Raw genomic sequence first — 25,567 nt, 5'->3', positions numbered from 1 at the left:
ACCCCCAAGGATGCTCCTGGGGTGCTTTTAGGCACAAGTTGGGCAAGACTGGTCGGGGTTAGCCTGGAAAGGAGCAATCCTTCACCCAGCCAGGGCACGGACGCCTGCAGAAGGCTCTTCCCCTTCCTCCATCATGTCTCGGCTCAGCTGCCAGTGTGTAAATACAGAAGGAGCCTGTTTGGGGGATGCGGGAGGGTCGAGGAGCCGCTGCCGGCGGGGCAGGGGATTAGAGCAGATGGCCTGGGGTGTGCAGGGGAATGGGGGACACGCAGGGGACAGAGGGACTGGCAGCCCTGCCGGCAGCTTGTGATGTGGGCAGAGACCCGTTTCCCGGGTGGGACAGTCCCAGCAGTGGTTTTGCTGGTGTCGAAGGGAGGGCGGAAAGTTGTGGGCGGGGGAACTGGCTGAGAGTAAGCAGCAGAGATGGTTTTTCAGCAGCTGGCATGTCTCCTCTCCTCTTCTTCCCTGAGCTCGCAGGCCCGGAGCTCCCGGTGTTTGGGATTACGGCTCTGACTGTGGAGTAATTGCCCTTGGGACTGAACCAGAGCAGCTGGGCGCCGTGGAAGCTGTTGGACACCTCTTTGCAGGGCTTCTAGCAAGTCACTGGTGGCAGCAGCAAGATCCCAGCCCCCAGGAATGAGGTACCCCCAAAGAGCCCTCAGCCCCACACAGGCATCACCCCTAAAATGAACTGGATATGTTGCCTCTAGCCCGGAGAGATGGGGCTTTGATTTTCTGCTTGGAGTCATCATGGGTGACTCGGGAAAAACTTTTTTGTGCCTTTGGGCCAGGCTGCGGTCCTCAGGGAGCTGCTGCTTTGCTGGTGGTGTGGCAGGGAGGCAGGGCAAGGAGCAGGACAGAGCTAGGGAACAGTAGGGCTGGCCCGGGGGAGAGCCAAAGTGTGTGCAGTCCCGTTCCTGGAAGCTGTGCTGGCTCCATTTTGCAGTTTTGAGTTGGGGATTTCCCAGCATCAGGCGAGCAGGGGGAAAGCGCCAGGGTGGCTTCCCACTGGCAGCTGCCCCCAGCCGGGGCGCAGAGGGCTGAGTCCTGCTGCTGCTCTGGAGGGTGCTGATCCAGAGATGGGTCCTCAGGGGCTGTCTCAGAGGATGCTCGCACCTCTCGTGGATCTCAGCAGCACCATGTGGGTTTGCACAAGGAGGGTTTGGTGGTAGGGAGATGCCACTGAGAGTTCAGGGCTTCTCCACAGCTCCCCCAGGCTGCGTGCTGGGCCTTGATCCCCCTCCCGGCATCTTGTCTTGGCTCATTTCCTGGAATTTTCCATCGTTTGGGTTATATTTGGGATCGGCAGCCAATAACCCCGTTTCTCACGGACAGCCCAGCTGGGGCTTGGCTCCAGCAGGAAGCACAGAGGGAGTGGGGCCAGTGCCCCGAGACCGTGCTCCCCAGCATCGTCCTTCTGCAACCCCCTTCCTTGGGCAATTAAAACTAGACATGGCTATTGCAAAGGCTGGAAAAGATGGGGTACTTTCATCTCTCTAGGAGCCCCATATGCCCACAGCCCCTGGCTGGATTGGGGCTGGGGTGGCTGCAGTAAAAAGGATGCTCAGGAGAGGTAACTTTGGCCTGTGGGGTGCTCCTGATGTACTGTCACATCCACCAAGAAGCAGCCCAGGTTGTAAAGATGCTCTAGGACAGGTTGAAGATCAAACTTTGCAACAGGACCTCTCCAGGGCGTGAAGGGAGGCTCAGGGACAGGGCTGTTGAGTCAGCAGCCAGACTAGACGCTTCCTAGAGCAGCGAAAAGCCAGCCGAGCCCCAGGGCCAGCTGGTTTCTGGTCAGACTGTCCATCTGGAGGCTGGCTGGCTGTTTTGGGGCTCTGGCAGATGGCAGCTGAGCTGATGCCTGCCCTGCTCCTCTGCCGGGGATGGGGCAGAACGGGACTTCTACGCTGCCTGTGGTGGGGAGAAGGGAATCCCCTAAAGCAGGGAAGCAGAAGAAGACATATGGGTGGCCAAAGGCAAGATGCCCCGGGGAAGGCCAAGGGGGTTGTGCAGACCTGGTGGTATTTAGCCTCTGCTTTGCTCTACGGTGCCTGGAGCCACGTGAATCTGTGCTCTCCCTCTGTGGCTTCTTCCCAAAGCAGGAGTCTCCCTGCGGATTGCCCATGGTGTTGGACCCTCATGCTCCCTGGCAAGGGTTGGATTGTGCTGCTAAAGCAGCCGCCTGCGGTTTCCAGTCAGATGCTTGTGCGAGTGTGTAACCGTCTCGGGCTGGATCCAGAGAGGATGCACTCAGCACCAGAGGTGCTGGTGTCGGAGCCTTCCCCTCTCCTTCCCCTCCACAAACTTTAATGCTTCCCAGGGGCACTTGCAAAGCACTTTTCCCCCTGAAGCCTTCGCTTTCACAGCCCTTAATATAAAGGCAGCCCAGGGAGGGAGAGTTTTGAAATTGGGGAAACTGAGGCAGGGAGTGCGTGACCGTCCCCAGTGCCCATCATCCTGGAGACCGGTGGTGTCTCTGACTGATCTTTCCTGCTGGGTTTCTGACTAAAGCTTATTTGGGGTCAAAAATGGAAGTTTTCGTTGGTGACCTTGCCTCGTGCCTGTAGGACTTGAGGGGGGAGGAAGCCCCCCTCCCGCTGCTCTGCCTGCTTTCCCCTTTTGTTTAGCCAGTTTCTAAACAGACCTTTCAGAGTTGTTTTTAATTTACAACAAAGCCTTTGCCTTGCCGTGTTCCTCTGTGGTTTTCAAATGATAAAAAAAGAAAAAAAAATGCTTAAGTAAAAAACCAAAACAACTCTCAAATCTGAAATTAGTGGCTTAGTTTGACCCTGAACTTACATCCCTCCCATCCAGTTCATTTCCTTTCGTCTCTGGACCTGCCAGCAATCTAGGAAATCAGTTTTTCACGTGTCTCTGCCTGCTACATCCCTGGCAGCCGCTCTGCCTTGCCCTTGTAGAGCTTAACCCTGTGCTTACTTCGTTCTTGCTAAACCCAACTGAGTTCCGCTTCCGCTGCTGCCGGTAAAAACAGGGGCAGGACTGAAGCCAGCAGCCTTCGCAGCCATGGACGGGGTTTTGTGGCCATTCAGCTGGGTTTGAAGCCAGCCCTCTGCAAAGCCAAGGCTATTTTGGGTGTGTGGATGGGGGTGAGCACTGAGCATGCCATGGTGTGGCTGTCCCATGGGATGCGGCCGCCTCTTTCCATCTGGCAGCTTCACTCATCCTCCTCCGACCATCCTCAGCAGGGACACAGGGTGACAGCGGGGAAAGGCTCCTGCTCTGCAGCCTCCTGCTTCACTCCCCGTCTGCTCCTGGGAGCAGGATGAGGTTTGATTTGGGGGTTTGCAGATGCTTCAGAAAGGGACATGTGAGCCCCTGGGGTGCCGGCACCACCCCGTGATGGGAACTGCGGCGTGGTGAAGCCTTTGGGTTCAAGGGTTGCAGCCTTTGCCAAGGCTCCTCTCGGAAAAGCTTTGATTTTGCACGTGGGAACTGAAGGCAGAGACCTGCAGGTTGCCACCGCGGCACCAGTCCAGGCCCTGCCGGCACGGGCCAGCAGTGGGATGTGTGCAGTCATGTCGTAGGAAACTGCTGTCTAAGCTTGCTGAATGGCAGCTCGCCCTTCGGATTTCCCAAAATGGGCAGTGCGAGCAGTGATCTGGGACTTGGACGGGTCTCCTGTCCCACCCCAAGCCCCAGTGGACCACAGCCTGATTTCCAGCAACACGACAGCCCTGAACATCAGGGTCAGATGAACTTACCACTGCAACCTTGGAAGATCTCCCATTTTCTGTCTCTTTATGTGGACCTGTCCCAAATCCTCAGCTGGTGATGGAAAAGCACCAGCCAAGTTGGATGCATGAAGGTGGACACTAGGAAACCCTGGTCTTGTGTTTGCTGCTGATGCCCTTTTCCACCAGTTAGACTCGAGATTCGTCTGGGTCCAATCCCAAAGGATTTTGCCTTTCTTCCCAGAAAGTGTTGGCGGTTGCTGGGTCCCTTCCCAGGGGGAAACCAAGGCATCGGTGACTTTGAAGAGACTATTTGCTCCAAGCTGGTATGTCCCATCTCAGCGCCCCAGCTGCAGGGGTCATAGCTGGTATTTAAAGCCCTGGTCCAGCCTCTGTGCAGCTCCCTCCCTACATCGCTCACGTCTTTCCCTGCACATTGGTCTCTTCGGGCAGTGAAAGCTTTGGAGTGAGGTGTAGAACAAATCTGGTTTTTGGCCTGCTGCCTCTCCCTGCTTCTTTGGATTGTAAATCCCAGGATGTGTTTTTGGCTTTGTGCTAAATTTAACTTCTGGAGACCATTGTTCTCCAGTAAAGATTCACAAGGCCTTTTAACAACTTGGTAATTTGGTAGCAATGCTGGTGAGGATCTCGAAAGCAAAACTGCTTATGTTACTCCGGTGTGCACCACTGCCCGGGGAGCAGAAAGGCGGCGGTGCCGTGCCAGCATCCCGTGGGGTCAGGGGACAGGTCTGCTCCGAGCACTTGGGCAGCAACGGGTTTTACTCCCCCCTTCCCGGGAATCTCTAACAGATACATGGTAGGAAAACATCTGGCAGATGTTTCGCAGGTCATTGCTCTTTGTTTTTTTTTTAAATTGGTGTTTTATTAGGATGATACTGAAGGATGAAGCACATTCCCACCTGCCAGATGAGTGAGAGCAGCTTGCAGGGTGACACAGAGATGCAGTTGTGGGATGAGTTATGGGGCAGTAGGATGGCTTCGGGAGATGAGATGCAGAGTTTATTTCCCAGTGAGTAGCTCAACATTTGCAGAGGGCTTTCAATGTGAGGCATAGGAACATGGCAACTACCCCACATTCATGGAGAACAGATTTCACTGCTGATGGCCATGGCCTGCAGTGATGTGTTTGATGGGATATTATCTGCCAGGGTGGCTTCTCATCACCTCGGAACAACCCAGTCTCTGCATGGAAGAGCCTGCAAACAGCAATAGCTCCTGGAGCAGAGCAAATAGAGCCGAGGCCAGCAGAAATGGTGACACAGAGAAATGTTTGTTGGCACAACTTGCCTCTCTGAAGTCCCACGGAAACCTGCTGGGTCAGGTCCCAGTCCCTGCTTGTATTGATGTTAACCTGGAGGGACTGTGTAGCCTGGTGGGATTGGTCTGGTCTAACATGGGCATAACCAAGTTGTTCATCCTCCGACTACCTGGCAAAGAGACCGAGGACTTGGGCTTGGTGTGGGGCTGTGTGATGCCTGTCCAGCCCTGGGGGGTGGCAGTCACTGGGCTTTATCTGGGTGTTGGGCAAATGGGCTATTTGGCTTTGTTGGGGGTCATGGACTGGCTGGGGATGGGGATGGGGGACCTGCAGGTCCCTCCATGGATCTCACCACGGATCAGTGGTTGCTGCATCATCCCTGGTCTGGGAAGCTGCCAAGTGTGAGATGGGGAAATCCTGACTTCTCGTTTAGGTGCATGATTTTTTATTTTTGCTCATTTTAATGGCCTTTATGTTTCAGCCAGAGCCCTCTGCCGCTGGCTGGTGACAGGAGAGAGAAGAAAAATAGTCCACGTCTGAGGGTATGCTGGCCCCCTCCCTCCCCACACTGGCTGCAGGGCCTGGCACTGCTCAGCCCCATCGCACCTACCTCCATAGGGGGAGACTCTGCTGGATGCCTCGTCCCGAAGGGTATCCCAGTATTTCCTATGTTACTAGATTAGGATCTCCATTGCAGTAGTTATACATAAATATATATGTATGTATATGTATATATTTTAGAAACTGTTATACAGACTCCCAGGGAAGCTTTTTTTAGAGGTGTTATCAACAGGATGTGCCTTCAACATGTGACAGCCGGGTAGGAAGCCCCAGATAAGGGCTTTTCTTTACAGCTTTGCTGCGCCCAGAGTCCCCTGGCCTCTGTTGTGCTCCCTCGGGGCTCAGCAGAGACCCTTGCCCTTGGGACAGGTAGGAGTCATGATGTGATGCCGGCTGGCTCCCTCTGTCGGTTGGCATTTTGGAGAGCTCGTGGGTTTTTTTTGAAGTGGGGAACAAGCTCTTTGACATGGTTGGAGCAGCCCCCTCCCTCCCTCCTGCTCCCCCCCCCCCCCCCCCCCCCCCCGCCAGCTGCTTGGGACAGGGGAGGAAAAAGCACCCAAGAAACATCCCCCTCATCATTGCCCTTTGGCAATAAATGGGGACAACAGGGCTGGAGCCATTAAAATCCCACCCAGCAAGATGATCTGGGGAAGGTTTGTAGACCCTGGTATTAAAATCCTACTACATAACATTGTGTGATGGCTGTGACCCCCTCCGTGGGGCAAAAAGTACCTAAAAACATACAGTTTCAGGACTGGTTGTACCTGGGTACAGCAGAGCATGGCAGAGTTTGGCACCACCATGCTGGGAGCTATGTAATGGTGGCAAAACAACACTACAGCCTGCGGGAAAGGCTGTGGTTAGTGCACTAGCAGCACCCATGCTGGGGTTTGCACCCACACCAGGGTTTTTCCTTCACAACCACGTGCTGGCTGTGGTGTAGAAACCCCCGCAGGGCAGATCCTGCCAGTGTTTGGGGTGATCACTAGGTCCCGCTGCGCCCCCAGTGATGTCCCCATGGGTGGGCTTTGAGGGGAGCACAGCATTTCTCTTGCAAGGTGTTTACTGGTCTCTGCTGGGCAAAATAGGATCTTCTTGTGGCTCAGGACTAAGCTTAGAAAACAGAGTTTATATAGCAAGCTTTTGGTTAAAAGCTGTCTTTTTAATGATGAACGTGCACCCAAGTTTTGCTTGGGGGCAAAACCATTCCCTCCTGCTCGTGACTTTGGGTAAGTCACTTCCCCTTTCCGTGAATCTTTCTTCTTTTTTTGTTTAACTCTTTCTCCATCTCTTCCCATCAAGGGGGAGGCTGTTGGGAGCCTTTCTCTTCCCTAAGCCTTATCAAAGCATTTAGCACAAGGGGGCCTTGATCTTGCATTACCACCACCGATAATGAGTGCAGGTAACCACATGCACAGGTGTATTTCAGCCTGTCTGGGGCGGATGGGATTCCCACTGGAGCTTCAGGGAGGAAAAGGAAAAAACAAAAGGGAAATACTGCAGCCCTCGTCTGTGGTGCTAATCCCAGACAGGAAGGGGTGAGCTTAGCGCTTTGCAGGGCCATGACTTCCAGACCGAGTCACCCGGAGCATCAGCTCACCACCCAGCCCGCTCCTGTGTGCATTGTGTGTATGCCTGGAGGGGTGGCCGCATCCTGGCACGTCACATCGCTGCGCTGGGCTGCCGTTTCCCTTCTTTGCACGTGGGTTTTGTTCTTCTCAACACACACACGGGGCAGAACAACAAAAATAATCCCCCCCCCTCCCCCTTTTCCCATTGATCTCAGCGCTGGGGCTGTGTGAACCAGCAGCCAGCTGCGGTCGCAGCGCGGTCCCCGGGGCATCGCTTGCCAGCCACTGCAGCAGGGTCAGGGGTTATTTGTAGTGAGAAATCCCTGGGAAAGAGACACTTCCCCTTTGCTGGAAGAGGAAAGGGCCACCAGGTTGGGACTGTCCGGGCTGGTGAGTTCCACTGATGTCGTGGCTGTTGCTTTATTGCAGCAGCTATTGATAAATGCCCCGGAGGTAAGAGGCTGGATGGAGCCCAGTGAGCTCCTGGTGTGCTCCGGAGGGAAGAAGGGCTCTGTCTGCCATCGAGCTCCGCACGGGACAAGCGTGGCAGTGCTAACCCTCTTCAGTGCCAGGAGCTGCTGTGTGAGGTGGCAGCATCTGCTCCAGGTTACCCTGGTGGATATGGAGGGGCCAGGAGCTCACCCCAAATCTCCACCCCCGTGTGTTGCTGCAGCAGCGGGGTCAGCCAGCATCCTGGTGTGGATTTGTCCCTGCCAGCATGCCCATGTGTGTAGCTGCCTTCACAGATGACCCAAATTTCTCTTTCTCCTCCCAGAAACCTTCACCCCTGAAGACCTCAGCCTTGGGTTTCACGTTGCGCTGAGCCTCTGCCCTCACCCTGGCCGGCACTGCCCATGATGGCGTTGTGTCTCAAGCAAGTCTTCAACAAAGACAAAACGTTTCGTCCTCGAAAGAAGTTTGAGCCGGGCACCCAGCGCTTCGAGCTGTACAAGAAAGCCCAGGCCTCCCTCAAGTCTGGGCTGGACCTGAAAGCGGTGGTGCAGCTGCCTCCTGGTGAGAGCATCAATGACTGGATCGCCGTGCACGTGGTGGACTTCTTCAACCGCATCAACCTCATCTACGGCACCATGTCGGAGTACTGCACGGAGAAGAGCTGTCCCATCATGTCGGGCGGGCTCAAATACGAGTACAGGTGGCAGGACGATAGCAAATACAAGAAGCCGACCAAGCTGTCAGCCCCACAGTACATGTGTATGCTGATGGACTGGATTGAGATGCTCATTAACAATGAGGACATCTTCCCCACCAGGATAGGTGAGTGTGCTCTGGTTCTTCGCAAGAAGGCTGGGATTGTAACCAGTTTGTTTTCCCAAGCCACTGGTGCGCCTCAGGGTTGGTATTGCTGAACTTTGTGATCCCAAGGATAGTGGCCTTTCCTACTCAGTGTCCATCCCTCACCCCCTTGCTGCAAACTGAGCTTGGGATTCCTCATCTGACTCCTAGGGGATTCTGTGCTTGAACTTTTTCCAAGTATTCTGTGCTTGTGAGAAATGGGGGCTGGTAGCTCATCAGCTTCCTTGCCCTTCCTCAAGAAGCTGAGCCACAGGGCTGGATGGAGGTGGTCGTCACATGTCTGCAGTCTGCTGCTATTCTCTCGACTAACCAACTTGATTTCTTTCTGGTTCTCCAGGTAGGTTCGTGTTCCCAAGGTCTAACCCTCGTCCCACTTGCTGCTCCACTTCTCAGCTGTCTTTCAATCTCTGCTAATTCATCTCAGCCCTGATTATAACATCACATCTTGCTATTTAGCTGAGCCATCGCCCAAGCAGAGATGCCTGACCCAGGACCTGGCCTTTCCAGCTGCCAACCCCCCAGCTTGTACGATGCACCCCTTCAAAAAATTTGGCCTCAAGAGCTTGCAGCAGCTGCCAAAGGCAACACAGCTTGCAAACTAACCCCTCTGCTGCTGACTTGCAGCGCTTGGCAGCTGCTGAGGCTGATATTAGCCTCGCTGCTTAGCTGCTTTCTTGTAGTTTGGGGAGATGACTTCAAGGGTTGGAGCTGATGCATTGAGTGGTGGGGCTGACGGAGCCTCGGGTCATGCCTCAAAGCTATTGCTTTTCAGATGAAACACAAAACTACTTGAATGTAAAATAAGATTTAAGGAGCTTTGCAAGTCTGCTTGACCTTTTCGGTTTTCCCAAGCAGCACAGCTGACAGAGCCATATGCAACCAGTGCAGTTTAGGCTCAGGATCTTGATTATTATGCTGGGAAGCATTGAAAAAAATGATCCGTGTGGGACTACTGGCTGCCACTTAATTGTTGCAGCCCTTTTTGGCTGTGCTGCAACATCTAGTTGTGTGTCTTTTTCGTGAAAGTCTCCAGCCCTCAGAGGCTCAGAGGGGTCACGGCTCTCTGCAAGCAAGAGGGTGGTGGTGCCTGTGGGCGGGTTGTGCCAAACTCTGGATTTCAGCTTTCTGAGATGGGGTGATCCCCTCGTGTGACCTGGCTGTACTGACTTTGCCTGGGGTTAGGGTGGTAAAACTCCCCTTCTGGGGGTTTCTTTCTCTCTTCTTCCATCACCTGAAGCCAAGACCTGCAGGAAGACACAGCCGCCTTCCCCTCGCTGGCGGTCTGGGACAGGCCAGGTAGTGCAGTGCCAGATCCTCATGCTGGAGGACAGGCAGATAGGCTGGGATTCACCGGGGGCATCCCCTGTGCCACGGAGACATCCCTCCCTTGTGGGCTCACTGGTCTCCACACATCCCAGCGGATGGAGGAGGCTGGAAGTGTGGCTGGCTGACAGTGTGGGATGCAGGATGCCCACTGCTGGCAGACCCAGCTCTGCTGGGGACAACAGAGTCCCTGTTGATTCTGGCTGCAGCTGGGCACAGGCTCGCTGCTGCCAAGGGGTACAGGCTGGGTCTTCCTCTTCCCGAGGCAGCTTGTTCCCAAGGAGAAGCTCTGCATGCCATTAAAAGCAGGGGTGTAGACGTGGATTTACTCTGTTTTTCCTCTGGCCAGAAAGGAGAGTGTCCTAGTCCAATTTTGCACCTTTCAGGAGGGACTTGGGATGTGATACTGCTTGAAAGCTGCTGAAAGTCTTAACACTGCAGAAAGCAGGCAGCCACGGAGGGACGGCGGCATCGCAGCACCCTCCACTCTCCCAACGTCTTCCTCTGAGGCACAAAACCCAAGTGCAGTTGTGGACCTGCTGGTTTTCACCCTATTTCTGGCACTTCTCCCTCTGAGGGGTAACACATCCCGACGTGGGGAGGGATGGCTGCTGCCTCTGGTTTCCACTTCTCCTTTTTTTTGGCGTGGGGGTAGTTCTGGGTGAGATCCAGGCTGCCTGCAGGCAGTTGTGGGGCAAACCTGTGTTTTCGGTCTTCCAAAGCCATTCCCAGCGTCCCTCTTCCAAGCCTCTTTCTTGGGGGGGGCGACCCTCATGTCCCCGAGTGACTCCAGTGTCCTTGCTGGCGTGTCTCGGTGCTTCTGGCCTTGCACATGTAAAAGGGAACTTAGTCTGAGATCGCACTTTAAAACACGTGAAAGGCTGTTGTGGGAGGCAAAGGGAGGAGGGAGCCGGTGGCAGTTTGTCATCAGTCTGTCCCCAATTAACTGCCTTTCACCGGCCTGCCGTGTGCGCCGGGTAATTGCTCGGCAGCTCTGGCATTTCAGAAGATGGAGGTGTTTGGCCGAAGGGAAATGTCACATCCGCCCGTTCCCGACGGGCTGCTCCTCGTCGCCGTGACAGATGGCGGGGGAGGCTGGGGGACACGCAGCGGGGAGGGACACAGGGCTCAGGGACAACGGCCAAGGCGAGCAAACAGAGATGCTCAGCCTTCCTCCTGAAGAGCCAGCCCCTTGGGAAAAGACCCGGGACAAGGGGAATAAGGCACCGAGAGGACACAGGGGAGACGTGAGCTGTTTTAAGGAGGAGGAGAAATCTGACAAGGTGATGGAGGGAAAAATAAACTTCCCGCTTTGGGGTTGAGGTGATGCTCTTCAATATTAGTAGTAGAGATGGGATTTAGCGTGAAGTTTTGTTCCACTCCTGCTTGTGCTGGAGAGGTCCATCGGCACGGCTGACTCTCTCAGCGGGTGTTTCGTGAGCTGTGGTGCATCTCAGCTTTCCCTCCTGGCCCCTCTTTGCCACGTGCAATAAAACTGTCCCAGCACACAGATTTCCCTGGCTAAGGCCACCTGACCGCAGACAAAACAGACTTTTTTTTTCTTTTTTGAGAAACGGCAAGTGTTCCCCAAACTTGCTAACACTGCCTGAGGCTAACCTCAGCACCCTTCTGCATCCAAAAGCTACAAAGCCTGAAGCAGCACATGATTCAGCAGGGCTCATGGCTTCCTGACAGTCCGCGGGGAGGTATCTCATGGGTCAGAGGAGGGAAACCCTTCACCCTGGGGTGAGAGGCTCAGCTGGAAATCAGCAGAGATGGTTCACTGGCTTGTGGGCTCGCAGGGTCCTTTGGCATCACGGGGCAGACCTTGGCTGGGGTAAATTCACACAACTCCAGTAACCCAGAACAAGAGCTGAGCTCATTTGCACCACTAAAGCATCTGGTCCTTCAGCATGTGTCAGAGGTGGGAGTGGAGCGGAGTGACCTGGGTGACAAACACCTTCGGTTTAGCCAAACTGTGTGATGCAGAGCTTGTGCCGGCTCTGCAGCGAGGCCGGAGGGGCGGCCGACATCCGAAAGGGCATCAAGGAAGCCTGATGCCAGCAGACAACTTGTGACCTGGCAGAGTTCACCAGCAGGTCCGCAGCCCTCAGATGGCACGCTTGCACCAGTAGAAAAATCCTCATGGTGGTTTAATGGGGCTGGGGCTGCCAAGCCCTCTGCGTACCACAGCAAGGGTCGGGGGGAGATACTGCATCTTCCCCAGGGAAATCCACCTGCAGGGCTCGGTCCCACTTAAAGGCTTTGCTGTATAATCCTTCCTCTGGAGCGGAAACCTGTTTGTCTGCTGGTCAAGATGGGACAAATCCCAGCATGGGGAGAGCTATGCCAACCCGATCGCTATAAATCTACAGCAGCAGCAGCTTTCTCAGACGACCCGTATCAGTTTGCATGTGCTAGCGCTCTGTTTCCACTCTTCCAACCAATGTAGCTGTCCTGAAAAATATATTTAAATGGAGAATAAGCATTGTTCCCATGGAGAGAGAAGAATAAATGATTCTACAGGTGTATTTTTACCAGCTGGTAAAATTATATCAGTGGATTTCTTCAGTGAGTCGCCACGTGAACAAAATACCACTTGGAAAATATCAACTCCTCCCAGTAATCGTTCTGCCCTGTGCTGCCTGGTTTTAAGGAGCTTCTGCTGGGTGGCAGCGCGCTGGGGAGGAAGGCTGGGTGAAGGGGGTTTGCAGGGCCTGTGGCAGTTGCTTGGCTGTGTCTCCACCGGTCAGCCCAGCTGCTGGTTGCACAAGGGCATCCTACATCAGCACCATCGTGGCTGCTGAAACCTCTGCGATATTAAATCAGTGCAGACGCAGGGTTTGGACCAGCCCCAGCGCCGGAAACACCCCGCGCTCTCTGCCAAATGTGCCTGCGGCTCTAAAGAGCATCAGTCACAGGAGATTTTGGAACAGTTCTTGGAAAGCTTTTCAAAACTCAAGCTCTGCCATTCAAGCATGGTCACACAACAATTATAAAAAACAGAGAAAACTTGGTGAGAAATTATCTGATACTTTCTCCCCATAACAACAGGAGAAAAAATGTTCAGAATTCAGCTAATTATTGCCGTTCTCTCAGATAGCTATTTTTTTACATGATTTGTCTTTTTTTTTCTGCCTGTTTTCTTCCAAAAATTAACATCACACCAGCTTGCAGCTGCCATCATGCCATTAGTTTTAAATGGGGCTTTAAAGACTTATTTTTAGGAGAAAATGAATCACCGAACACCACGGTGGCCAAAATGGAATTGAGAAATAATAACAACAACAATAATTCATCACGTAGTTCATTGAATTACTGCTTTTGCAGAGGAAAAAAATACAATTGCCAAGAAGCAAAATAGCTTCCCAGTACTGATTCATCACGAAAAAATTAAATTGGCTGGAGCACGAGGGTTAGAGACAGGAGAGATGGCAGGAAAGATCCAAGAGCCATTCGCAGTCCCTTGCCATAAGTGCAAGCACTTTGTAACCTCTCATTTTCATTTCCTTTTACACGTGGTCCCACATGGTTTCCTTATGTTTTGAAGCAAAATCAGCGCAGAGTGGGGAAAAGAGATTTCTCAGAGCATTAAGTCACATCTTGAGGTTTTCAAGCAAAACCTCCAAGATAAACTGAAGGTGCTAATTCATTTCAGGGCTGTGAGTCACACCGCTCGCCAGCGCCCTGGCTGCATTGCAGGGAGTGAAATGGTACCTGCTGTACTTACAGCTTTTGCCCTGGCTTGGAGCACGTGTAAGGTTCTCCCTTTTCCGCCCCTGTGGATGGCTGCTCCGCTCCGCTCCACTCCTCCTGGAATCGGGCTGTGTTTCTGTCCTGGGACAAGCAAAGCTCCCAGCCGCCGGCTCTCTGTCCTGTGTGCAGCATCTGGGTAGCACATACCTGTGATCACGGGTGGAAAAAAAGAGCTGGCCTTGTGTATAAATGTTTTTGCCAGCATCTGAGCGAGCTCACATTGCATCCCGTGGTCCCCTCCTCATCACTCATCATGCAAGAAGAGTCAGAGGAGGGCTACCGCCTCCCAGTTTGTGGGGTTGCTGCTGCTTTCTCCAGGGTTGCTGGATGGTGAGTGCCAGTGAATTAACTGTAAAGGTAGTTTCAATGCCTTTAAATCAGCCCAGGTGGGTTTTGTGGTGTTCTGCTATTCCTTGGGGTAGCTTGGACCGGCATCAGTGGGATGCACTGGGACGGTGTTGCTGGGTCCTCGTACGTGTGTAGGGCTGGGGAGGCTGAAGCAAAACCAGGCAGGGTTGCCCTACCTGCCAGGGTGGTTTGTCAGAACTTGGGGCTCCATCCTGACTTTGTCGTGCCCTGCCATACTTCTACTAACAGGCCATCTCAGCCGTGATGAGTGGGTCCCACCAGCCTCATCCCTTTATCTCACCGAGCTGCTACTCCTGCTGGTTTGTGCCACCATGCGCCACCTCCGAGATGGAAGAAGTCCCCCAAGCAAGGGCCACCACTGCCCTGCTCCCAAGTGCTGCTTATTGGCACACAGGCCACTAATGAGGTCTCTCTGCCACCAGCTGTAACGCTGATCTGCCTGGCCCAGCCTGGCAGGAAGGTGGGAGCCATGGTGGAGCAGCCTGCTGCCCCGCACGCTTGGGGAATGGGTTCCCCCCTTGCTGTCGTGGTGACCCCTCCTAGCAGCTAGGGTGGCTTCAAAGTGAATGTATGGGGGCCTGGCTGCTTGATTTAAAGCTAAACATCTGCAAGGGCAGGATAGGCGCATGGCCAGTGCCAAGATCCATGTCCCAGGGCTTTCCCCTTGCTGGGATGTGCTGGCTGCAATGCACGCCCGGCTGCGGGGAGGAGGCACAGCCGGCTCTGGCTGTGTCCCCTCGTGTGCTGGAGAGGATGTCACATGCGTTGTCTGCTGGACATCCGCTGCGCCAGCAGCCGTGACCCAGGGAAAGTCATTTTTATGCCAGATCTTTCTCTTGCTCTCCCCAGGTTGGTTGGATGCAGCCTTTACTGGAGAGCCCTTTCCTTTCAGCTCTGGGTGAGGGGATGGGGAATTTCTCCAGCTCCTTGCCAGCATGGCCAGTGCCTGCTGGGGCTGCCATGGGTTGCCTTCCAAGTGACTGGAGATCAGCAGCAAGGCAGGATGGCTGCTAGCGGAGGCAACCTGCTTATCAGATATCCGCCTTGCTTCCTTCCCACAGGGAAGCGCTTTGATCAACTGCTGCAGGCCCCCGTGCCAGACACAGGGTCCAGTCGAGCATCCGTAGCCTCTATGGAGGGTCCTGACACAGGAGGCGCAGATGTGGCTGCAGCACGGGGAGGGGAAGCAGGTCCCCGTGGGCCTGGGTTGTGCCCTGTGCTGCTGGGACTGCTTGTGCTTCCCCTGGCATGTGTGAGCAAGAGGGGTGACGTGGGCAGAAAGAGCCAGAGCTAGACGCCAGCGATCCCTTGACCCAAAGGACCACAGTGAGTGGTGGTTTCATGACATAGTAGGGTGAGGTGTGACCTGTAGAAGTCCACTGGTGACTGGCTAGCCACCACTACTGCTTGGCCATGTCTGGATGGGATGGCCACACACTGACACCTTGTGATGGACACAAAGAAGAGCAGCCCAGCTTCACCTCCCAGGAGCTGATTCTGCTGCTGGGTTAGTGTGCAAGCACAGTGGCAGGTAGCCAAGAAGGCTACTTGTAGGTCCTGGCAGCTTGGCGGTATCTTTCCAGGCATCATTAGGTACAGCATAGCTCAGCAGCTCCCATGGTTGCCAACAGGCATGAGATTTGGACTAGATGACTTTTAAAGGTCCCTTTTAACCCAAACGATTCTATGATTTATGCTAAATCTCTGTTCCCTGATGCAAGAGCTGCTTTTGGAGAATCCAGGATGTAGCTGGAGGTGTCACCCCTCTAAGTCTCTCAGCTGCCAGCACGTTCATGAAAACTTGCTGATAACTGATATATAGGACAAGACGGTTCCTGGCTAGCCTCAGGACAAAAGCGGTGGAAAGCCACTTGTCACCATCTGCCAGTGCTGGAGGTGGCTCATTTAACAGCAGTACCTGGACTGTAGATGCTGTCAGCCCTGGGAGTATGAGATCCTTTTGATCTGCTGTTCCCTGTCTGATCTTCTTTCTTTCTCAGCTCAGGACTGGGCTGAGGTTTGCTGCTTTCCTTCATGATTGCTCTTCGCAGTTTGGCGATAAACTCTCGGTGGCTGGCCAGATCTGATTCCTTCCTCGCTGCCTGCTTTGACTGGAGGAGGCACGAGGCAAGGGGGACAAGTGGGATTCGTGACAAGCTGGAGGCAACCAATGCATTGCTGTCTGCTTGCTGGCACCTCGCTGAGTTCCCAGCAGCGACTGCTCACCTCTGGTCCCAGGGAGACAGGCTGTTCAGAACAGGGTGTATTCCCCAGCCGGGGCCCGGCAATGTGTTCTCATCAGAAATTACTTACTATGATGAATTTTTCTTTATTTAAAAATAAAATGTTTCTTGACTGGTTCTTCAAAGCTGGTCTGCAGGGACCACCCTAACGGCATGTCTGAGTACCCAGCTGGGTGATTACGGCTTTTATTTGCTCAGCAAATCCTCACTCAGTACACAAAGCTCAAATGGAACCATTGATGAAGCACCGTGATTGTCCTGACTGCAGGGAAACCTGGAGATCTCTCTCTGATCCCTGCCCTTATCAGACTGGCAGGCGAGGAGAGCTCCGCAGTCAAGGGTGCAGGGCAGAAGCAGGTCTCCAGTACCACCTCTAAGCTGCTGGCATGGGGAGAGACCTGGCTGTACTTTGCCAGATGCAAACACCTTTCCCAGAAAGTCCTGATGGGATCTGTTAGAGCTGGCAGTGAAACAGGTCACATTGAGGTCCCTGCTGTGGGGGCAGCCCTGGGGCTGCGGTGTGATGGTGGTTATGCAGAGCAGCAGCCATGAATCAGTCCCTAAACCACCTCTCCATGTTCGTGTGATGCTGAACCGAGATATGTGTCCTCCTCCGAGTGGTGGCTGGGACATCCACTGGTGGCACCAGCGCACGCTCTTCTGCCCTGCCCACCGCACCCATGAAGCAAAGCGAGACTGGGCTGGGCTGAGGGTGACACTGCGTTAGACCAAAGATCATTTTCTGTGACAAATCCTGTGCTACTGAACCTTGCACCCGCCGATCCCAGGCTATTGAAAGCACACGCTCCACACGTGATGTTGGAGGGACACATCCTTCACATTAGCCACCCACGGAGGAGAGGGTCAAGGCACTGCTGCTGGGAAACAAAACTGCCAGGAGGCTTTGGGAAAAAAATAGCTTAATTGCCTAGCCGGGCTGATGAGGAAGATTCAAAGACAAAATTACCATTTTAAATTTTTTTAGCAAAGAGATTTGCTGATGCTTTCCACAGCGCAAAATGTGTGACCTGGACATGGTTGAGCGGAGATTATTTGGAGAGATTTTTAAGAGGTTATGTGCTTGCATTAGTAAGAAGCTAAGGGAGGAGGCTGGTACAACCACTGGAAGGGATGTTTTTGTTTTGTTCTTTGCAAATTTGCATTTAATTGCTCAGGGGAGAGGAAGAAGCTTCAGGAAAACAAATCCCAGTTGTTTCATCTTCCTCCTCTCAAAAAAATACATTCGGGGTTTCAAAGCCAGGTTTCCTTTAGAGATGTGCCCCAAGCTTGCTGACACTGACTGTATCGCACCTCTGAGATATTCACTGTGCATTTAGACAAGGATGGAAACGTAGAGTATGAAATTGCGTCCTTGTGTGGGACAAAGCTGAAAGTAAAAAGCAATGTGTGGTGGGTCCCCTTATTGAACAACCTGGGGGGACATCTCAGAAGGGAGCACCTTACAGGTGCAATGTAATTACAACCTAAGCATCATTAAGATGGGTAATTTTATTCCTGTTTTAGTGAGATAACTGTTGGAAACAAGGATCAGGGAAAAAGGTAGAAACCCCACCTGTTTCTGTTGATGTATCAGAAGTGACGTTTGAGGGTGTGTGGAGGAAGAAAAACAGTATGAACCATCCTTTTGATTCAGAGGACAGGGGAAGGTATCTTTTCTGCTGGGAGGAGGTTTAGTTTTGTTCATGGACCAGGGTAAATACAATTTAACTTATGCTGTGCCTGCACAGGCTTGTAGGGGAAAGGCAGGGAGAGAGGGCAGAAGGATCCTCTGCCAGATTGCTCTGGATAGAGCCGGATGTGGAGAGATGTGGCCTCCTCCACTGGATGAGAAATTTTCTCTCCTAGGGCAACTCCCCAAATCCTCAGACCGCGCCTGTGTGAAATTATTAGTTAGGCAATGAGGAAGTATGTGGGGAGAGCTAGATGGCACATTGCCCTGGTGTAGCTGTCATTCTTGACATTAGCCAAAGGAATCCTTCCTCCTCGTCCATGACTGCTTGTTAAGCATGACAGTGACATTTAAATGCTAGCTGTTTTTTTTGGAAATGGTCAAATGGCTTCCAACTTGCTTCTGCTTTGCAGGTGTTCCCTTCCCCAAGCAGTTCCAGCAAGTTTGCACTAAGATCCTCACCCGCCTCTTCCGTGTCTTTGTCCATGTCTACATCCACCACTTCGACAGCATCATCAACATGGGGGCTGAGGCTCACGTCAACACCTGCTACAAGCACTTTTACTACTTCATCAGGGAGTTCAGCCTCGTTGACCATCGGGAGCTGGAGCCTTTGGTAAGGATGCCCCTGGGATGGGGAGGTGGCGGGGGTGAGTGGCGTGGGCTGAACATAGCACTGGTAGGTTCAGGTCGGGGTTGGACTCTGAGCAGTGCAGTCACCCTCTCTGGACTCTTTCAGCCACCCTACCTCAGAAGCACACCCGTGTTTTCTGTCCTGTAACCATCAGTCTTAGCTCTCTGAACAAGAACTTCCCAGGAACACTGAGGAAACCGTTTACCCTTTGAAAACCCTCCTTAAACTTTGCCTCTGCTGCCATGTCTATGAATCCCTCTTCAGTATCCTCAGGACCACCGTAACAGAGTGTCCCTCTCTACTGACTTGATAGCTCTAATGCAATTTGCACATCAAAGTGTTTCCAGCCAGTTGTGTCCACATGGCCTTCAGGGGTCAGATTTGAGCCCAAGTCTCCTCTCCACAGTCTTGAGTTTTCTTATTAACAGACAAAGGTCCCTGCTTGAGATCCTGGTGTGAAATACAATGAGGCTGCGGGAAGGCAAGCCCCGGTAGGACACACAGCTCCAGACAACAGCTATAGAGACCAAGCTGGAGAGGCCTCACCGGAGCTCCCTTGGGAAGCAATTAGCCAGGCAGAGAGTGAGAGTCCTTGAAAACAGCAGGACTGGTGGGAAGCAGAGGCCAGACAGCTCGGGCACATAAACTGGAAAATGCAGAGAGTTAGTTTTGAAAGAGAAGCAAGTGTGTCATGGGCAAGGTAGAGTGTGGTCTGACCTGGGGAGGACAGGTTGCAATGGGAGAAGAATTAATAGGGAACCCAATTAAGGGGTGATAGGGGCTGGGCTGCAGAAAAGGTCACATTCAGCAGCAGAGGGCCAGGGAAGACCAAGAGGATGTAATCTGAGAGGGAGAAATAGTTGAGAAAAGTCCCAGCATGAGCTGCCTGTTTAGGAGTATCTGGGGGGGGATATGCCCCTGAGTGCTAAGAGCTTTACTCCTTCTCTGCTTTCATTTGTCTCAGTCAATTTGCTGCCTGTCTGCTCTGACAGTGACCTGGGGGGATGGAGAGATGATGATCTAATTAGGGGAGACTTGAATGACAGCAGCATCTACATTAACTATGTGGTAGAGTTTGATCGTGACCTGTATTATCACAATGGCCCTCAGCTCCAGAAAATGGCAGCTCCGTGTCGCTCTGTCCTCTGTTAGTCTTCCTCACCACTGCTTCTCTTGACAAACTTCTTTAGCAGTGATATACAGCCCATAATGGTGTCATCTCCTTTGACTGATGCTTGCTAATGTAAATAATTAAGACCTAATAGCCAAAGCAGGGGCTGACACTGCTAAATAGGCTTTCAATGCCAGTGACTCACATGGAACATAGGATGATTTATGGGTCTGGATGAATCCCAGATGAACAGATTTTCCTGTGTGATGCAACCAGGGTTAAACTACAAGGAAATGACACACATTTACCTCTGGTCTATCTGTGCCTCATTTCTTGGCATGCCCATTACCTGGCATCCAAGCCCTAGAGCAGACCCAACCACATGGGAGACCTCCTTCCCTCAGGCCACGACTTGCTGCAGGTGTGTGTGAGAGTGTCCTGCAGCCAGAGGACGGCTGTGTCCAGGATGCACTGCTGAGCTGAGGAGGGAGGGAGAAGTTTCTGCAGCTTATGAACAACATTCAAAAACTGAGAGTGGTCCTTCTGGCCACGCTGTTACCCCAGGGAGGCTGCAGCTTGGCACTGCCATCAGTCCCAGAGTCTGCGTGGGTCAGGACTGAGCCAGCTGCTTCCAACAGTGTTTCTCTCTGCTGCAGGCAGGGAAAGCAATAATGGGAAATTTCTTCATGCGCATCTCAGGGGCTTTTCAATAAGCCCCCGGGACCTGGCGCGGCTCCCATTCATTGTGCTGTGGAGCATGTGGGGAGTTCATGCTGTTCTGGTTTTGCTTCAGCAGCAGTTGTGAGGATGCACAAATAGTAACATCCAACCTCTGCAGCACTTTCCACTTGACCTCAGCCCACTTTCCTGTGGCTAATTACTCTCCCCCAGCCCAGGGTAGAGCACCAGTGACTTGCTTTGCTCATCCCCCTTCTCATGGGGCTGCACCATAGCTGTCGCCCAGCTCCTAAATGTTTTTAAGTCCTGAAGAATTCATCAGCAGGGTTGAGACTTAAGCGAGGACAGACAGTGCATTGCATCTGCCTTCCTCTTCAGCAGGGTTTAGTTTTTTCCAATTTCTCAAGGGTTGTGAAAAGGCAATAATCTCTCAGGAGGGATGAGATGAACTGTCCTGGAGAGGTTCAGTCTCTCCTGACTGCCTCATAAGCCCAGACAACTGTCCTAACCTTGCACTTGGATGGCCAGAGTTAGTCCACGTGAATCCCCTGACAGAGGAGACTCCTGCCTGCAGAGGTGCCTCTTTCCTGCTTGTGACTATGGAAGGCCACCCAGCATGTGGAGGGAGCACATCTGGAGCAGGACAGCAGGTCTGAGTGCTGTATTATGGTTGGAGCTTTCCGGATGTGGGCTTTCTACTGATGAGCCCCGGTTTTCAGATTGAGGAGCAAGAAGAAAGAAAAAGCAACACCTCCCCAGCCAGAAAATGTCCTGTTAGGCCCAAATAGTTTAGAAAAATTATGGGGATTGTGGGATGGAGTTCTTGGTTTCTAAGCCTGCCTCTGGCTGAATCTCCCTTTGCTGCTTTCCCTTTTGGCAAGCTTCTCTGGGATGTGATTTCTTAGCAGCAAATCTTGGGAAGCGAGAATGAGATAGGTGCTTTGTAAAGGCAGAACGAGCGAAAGGCAGTGATTCACCCTCTTAACACATCAAGAAATATGGGGGCAGAGCGAAGCCGTGCACTTGCTTCCTTGACAAGGGCAGGTCGTGGTGCTGGGCAGCAGCGCTGGCTGAGGTCCAGCTGGTTACGTACTAAAGCAGAGCAGTGGGGATTTCCAGAGTGTGAAGAATGTCTTGGACATTTGGGGCCAGCCTGAGGAGCTCGTGGGCGGCTTGGCAGTCCACTGGCCACCCCAACCCATACTGTTCAAGGCTGCTTTTGTCCGCAGTGCTGTGCTAGCGGGGTGGGCTGGCTGCTGTTGCAAGAGGATGTTCACAGTCCTGTCCCCCCGTCTTCTTTCTGCTTCGGAGATGTTTGCTAACACTTCCCGTTTGCAACGTGATTTTGTGGCAGAGCACCATCGGCTTTTCATTTGATGGCAGGGTTCTGTGCTCAAGTGATTTTGCATGTTACTCCTACACAGAAGCCCTCTCTTTGCCACTCTTCCCCAGTGGATTTTAAAAACAAAGCTCTCAGCACTGAAGAGCTGAGACTGCAGCTTCCGTCCCCATTGGTTATATCACTAAAGGGCCTTTTATAGGGTTACTCAAGAGTCATCCTACTTTCCTAGTTCTCCTTCTTTCAGAGTTTCATCCTTCCTTCTCTGCAGACCAGTCCTACTTCAGATCTATTTTGGGAGTATGTTTTAATGTGCAAACCCTTCTCAGGGGTGCGTGAGGGGGTCTGCGTGCACACGCAGATTCACAAGCCATGAACCTGATGAGCCAGAGAGAATCACAGACTTTCCTCGCTGCCGTGATGTACGTGATTTGCAAGCCATTAGTTGAGCTCCGTAAGGCAAGGACAAATGCCATCTTTCACCAGCCGAAAGCTGGGCACCTTCCTAATGCCGCTGGCATGATGCCATCCTGGCTAAAGAAAACAGTCTGTTACCCTGAACAGAGCTCGCTCTCGCAGGAGGTTTCGCACAGGATCACAGAATGATATGGGGTTAGAAGGGACCTCTGGAGATCATCTAGTTTCCTGCAGCCCTCTGTAATTAGCACTCATTTGCATTGCAGTGTGACCATGGGATCCCTTGCCAAAAGCACAGGTCCTTTGGGTGAGCTGTTGTCACCTCCCTGTGTGAGAGCCGGGAGCAGCTCCGTGTCCCGTCTCCCTCGGCAGCCACAAACGGATGCTCTGAGAGCGGCACCGGCTTGTCTGGCTGCTCCGCAGCTGAGTCAGGAGGTCCTGAGATGCCCGACCTGCATCTTTCAACATCTTTTTCCTTGGACTGCTCACAAAGCTAGGGCACGGCCAAAATAACCTTGTGCCACAGAGACCGAGGAGGATGCCAGGAAGGAGCTGCTGAGGCAGAGCAGTTCCCAGGAGGGCTGGCATGGGAAACAGAGGAACGCTCCCTGAGACTCCCACGGTGGCTTCCTCGGGTTGTTTTTGGACGCCTGCCAAACTGCCTGACATGTCACCCTAGTAAAACCTGTATTTTTGCACTTACTGTTTCTTTCTTTTCTCTCCCACTTCAATGCAGAAAGAAATGACAGAGCGAATTTGCCACTGAAGCGTTTTGGCAGGCGAACTCAGCTGGCTCATTTGGAACCCAATGGGACAAAACACCCTGTGGTGGGAGACCTCTTCCCAAGGACTCACTCTGGGCATTTCAACTCAATGAACTATGAACGCTGCAGAAGAGCCTCTTCAGGCCAGGGCTGAATCCGAAGCTTGTCAAGCATTTCTGGACAGATATTATTTTTTTTTAATAGATCCCAGTCTTTGTTGTATGGCTCCTGTCTTAGATAAGCCACTGACTTACTGGAGAACGAGGCACGTTTGGCTGACTTTTGCACACTCTGGCTTCTAAGACTCAACACCATGTCTGATAACATCCCTTCAGCCACCTTTCCTCTTGTTCTGTCCTCAGCTACACTGCTCTCCACGTGTTTTATTAGTGATTCCTGCCCCATGAGCAGGTGTGACCTTGCCCACCGAGTAACGCCTGTTACCTTTCCCACAGGCAGTGGGTTTGTGGTAACATCTGAGATCAGCTCTGCAAAGCTGGTAACCTTTGAGCCCAACTGCCTTCAGGGGGTTGGTTGCCGATGAACCATTTTTAACCATGACCTATGAATGTCTCTCCTTCTGCCCTAATTCATGCTTTACCAAAGGGACCATTTTTCCCCACTAGGGATTTTTTCACACTTGGCAGAGGGGACTTCATGATGTTCTCAGATGCATCCAACACTGCTTGGACTAACGGCCAGGTGGCCCCGTGACAGAGAAGGTGAACTAAGCCACTTTTCAGTGTGATCAGCACAGTCTACCTGAGAAACACTCGAAGGCAGGGGAAAGACACTGTTGCCAGAAAACAACATTTTCAATGTGTCAGCATTTCCTGACATGTTGTCTTGGTTCAGGATCAGCAGATGCCGGCTGTAGAAATTGTTTTTCCATTTTCCAGCCCGACAGCGTAGTAAATCAGGTGGAGAAGGCCTTTAAGAGGCGTCTAATCTACCCTGTTCTTCCAAAAAGGCAAGATGAGTTCTTAAATCTTTTCGACCTTTTGAAAGCGTACCATTGCTACCTGCTCTGTGCTGTTATTCCCTGGAAAGGTGTAACATCTCATAATTTCTTCCCCTTTTGCTTGCAATGCCTGAAAACTAGCGTGGTGCTCCCGGTGCCGTTTTTACTTTTGACGAGAGTTGAAATTTTAATATTTTTTTTTTTAACTGTCTTTGGGCAATTAAAATCAAATTATCTGAGCCACAGCAGTTTTATGTTTGTGTTTCCTGCCCTTCTTCTGGGAATGTTTTGTATACCAGACACAGCTGATATTTATAATCTGGGGTTTGCCCATTTTTGGGGTAGGGAGGGGATGTGGGTAGAAAATGTAAATATTTAGGCCAACATTAAAGTGCACAAGTGAATTTTTAGTGCTCAAAGCACTTGTTTTGTTGTGAAAATCTATTTTTTTTTAATCTTGTGTACCAGATGTATATTTTTACATGGAAATAAACCACAGCAATACGGACACAAAAACACCTGATATATCATTCCAATATTTTCTGTGTAAAATAATCAATAGAAGTCCGAACATTTTTGTTCTGATACTAATTAAAGAAATGTTAATAAGCCTGGTGTACTTCATTCTTCACCGATTCATCTGTAGCAAGACAGGCATCATGAAAAAACACCCAGGATAACCTGAAGAGTGGATCTCCGCTGAAAGTTGCAGCACTGATGGATCTCCAACGCCATGTTGAGACCTCCGCTTGCATCTCAGAAGTCGGGTCTGCGTTCTCCCCTTGCAGACTCTTCACCAGTGTCCCACCCAAAGCTGGTATTTTTCCAGCGATACCCAATGGTGAGTTTTACTCACTACTTTTTGCAAAGTGTGTGTGGTTCCTGGGATCCACATTCCAGCCTCTTCATATAAACCAGAACCACAGGCACAAATTACTGTGTGTGTGGTGCAGAGGCAGGAGATGACAACAGCTCTATGGGGAAACCTTCTGTCTTCCTGAGCAGTGAGGCCTGGCTGGACTTAATACACGGGACCCTCTGGAAGCTGTTAAGGCTGGGACTTATGGAGAAGCTGTCTCAAGAGTGGGGTCTAAGGGATGAAGTGACAGCAGCCTACAGCTACTTCAAGGTGAGGTGCAAACATGACAGAGTCAACCTCTTCCCAAATGTAGAAGACAGTGAGACAGTGACCAACAGCCACAATTTGTGGCTTGGGAAGTCCAGATTAGACAACAGAAAAAAAGTATCCAAGAGTGATGTGGCCAGTGAACAGATACCCAAAGAGGAATTGTTAGCCATCAGTTTAACAATACTTAGTGTAAATAATGCCCATGCACAGAAGCCTGCTTATATTTTTGTCCTCCATGTTGTCCTGAGGCAACGAGTTCCACCAGGTAATTATACATTATGCATTACAAAGCGGGGAGTGTACCCTGTTTATTTTTTAAACCATGCCTGAGGATTTCAGCCCTCCTGCTTTGGGAGTGTTTCCTGTTTACCTCCTCCACACCATGGAGCTCCTACAGATTGCTGTGGAGCAGAAAGCACTGTTTCCGAAAGATCAACCCACAGGCTCATCTCAAGCAGCAATTTAAAAAAATAATTTCAAGGGTCTTCCTTCCCTTCTCTCCTTTCCCCTCCCCCCCGACAGCTTTTCTTTTCAATCTGCTTTACCCAAGGAAACAAAGCTCATGACTGTGCTGTGACAACTGCATCTTGAGTAACTCTGGAAGCAGTAAAGGAAAGGGAGACAGGGAGATCCTTCACTGCCAGAAAGGTCCTTCTCTCTCTCCAAGAGACTGAGCTATTCCCCTGGTCCTCTTCCATCTGAGCACCTTCCAGCCTGGAGTGTTTAATGCCTG

At 52.0% G+C, this 25,567-nt stretch overlaps 1 protein-coding gene across 1 annotated transcript; it reads left to right on the top strand.

The window, feature by feature from the left end:
- The first annotated feature begins 393 nt into the window (after positions 1-393).
- On the top strand, positions 394-24,309 carry MOB3C (MOB kinase activator 3C). The gene is made up of 4 exons (XM_074151942.1): positions 394-641; positions 7,882-8,381; positions 18,215-18,417; positions 22,717-24,309. The coding sequence occupies exons 2-4, from the start codon at positions 7,961-7,963 to the stop codon at positions 22,744-22,746; spliced, it is 654 nt and encodes a 217-aa protein (XP_074008043.1). The 5' UTR covers positions 394-641; positions 7,882-7,960; the 3' UTR covers positions 22,747-24,309.
- The last annotated feature ends 1,258 nt before the right edge of the window (positions 24,310-25,567 follow it).

This window comes from Numenius arquata, chromosome 8 (genome assembly GCF_964106895.1).
Source record: "Numenius arquata chromosome 8, bNumArq3.hap1.1, whole genome shotgun sequence".
NCBI lineage: Eukaryota > Metazoa > Chordata > Aves > Charadriiformes > Scolopacidae > Numenius > Numenius arquata.
Note: the sequence above shows the minus strand (reverse complement) of the source record. Positions and strands in the feature narration are given on the sequence as shown.

Bases quoted from the DNA above. Each gene is read 5' to 3' on its own strand.
- MOB3C (XM_074151942.1), top strand. From the start codon at position 7,961: ATGATGGCGTTGTGTCTCAAGCAAGTCTTCAACAAAGACAAAACGTTT. The intron at 8,382-18,214 runs GTGAGTGTGCTC...TCTGCTTTGCAG, and splicing joins CATCTTCCCCACCAGGATAG to GTGTTCCCTTCCCCAAGCAG. The intron at 18,418-22,716 runs GTAAGGATGCCC...ACTTCAATGCAG, and splicing joins ATCGGGAGCTGGAGCCTTTG to AAAGAAATGACAGAGCGAAT.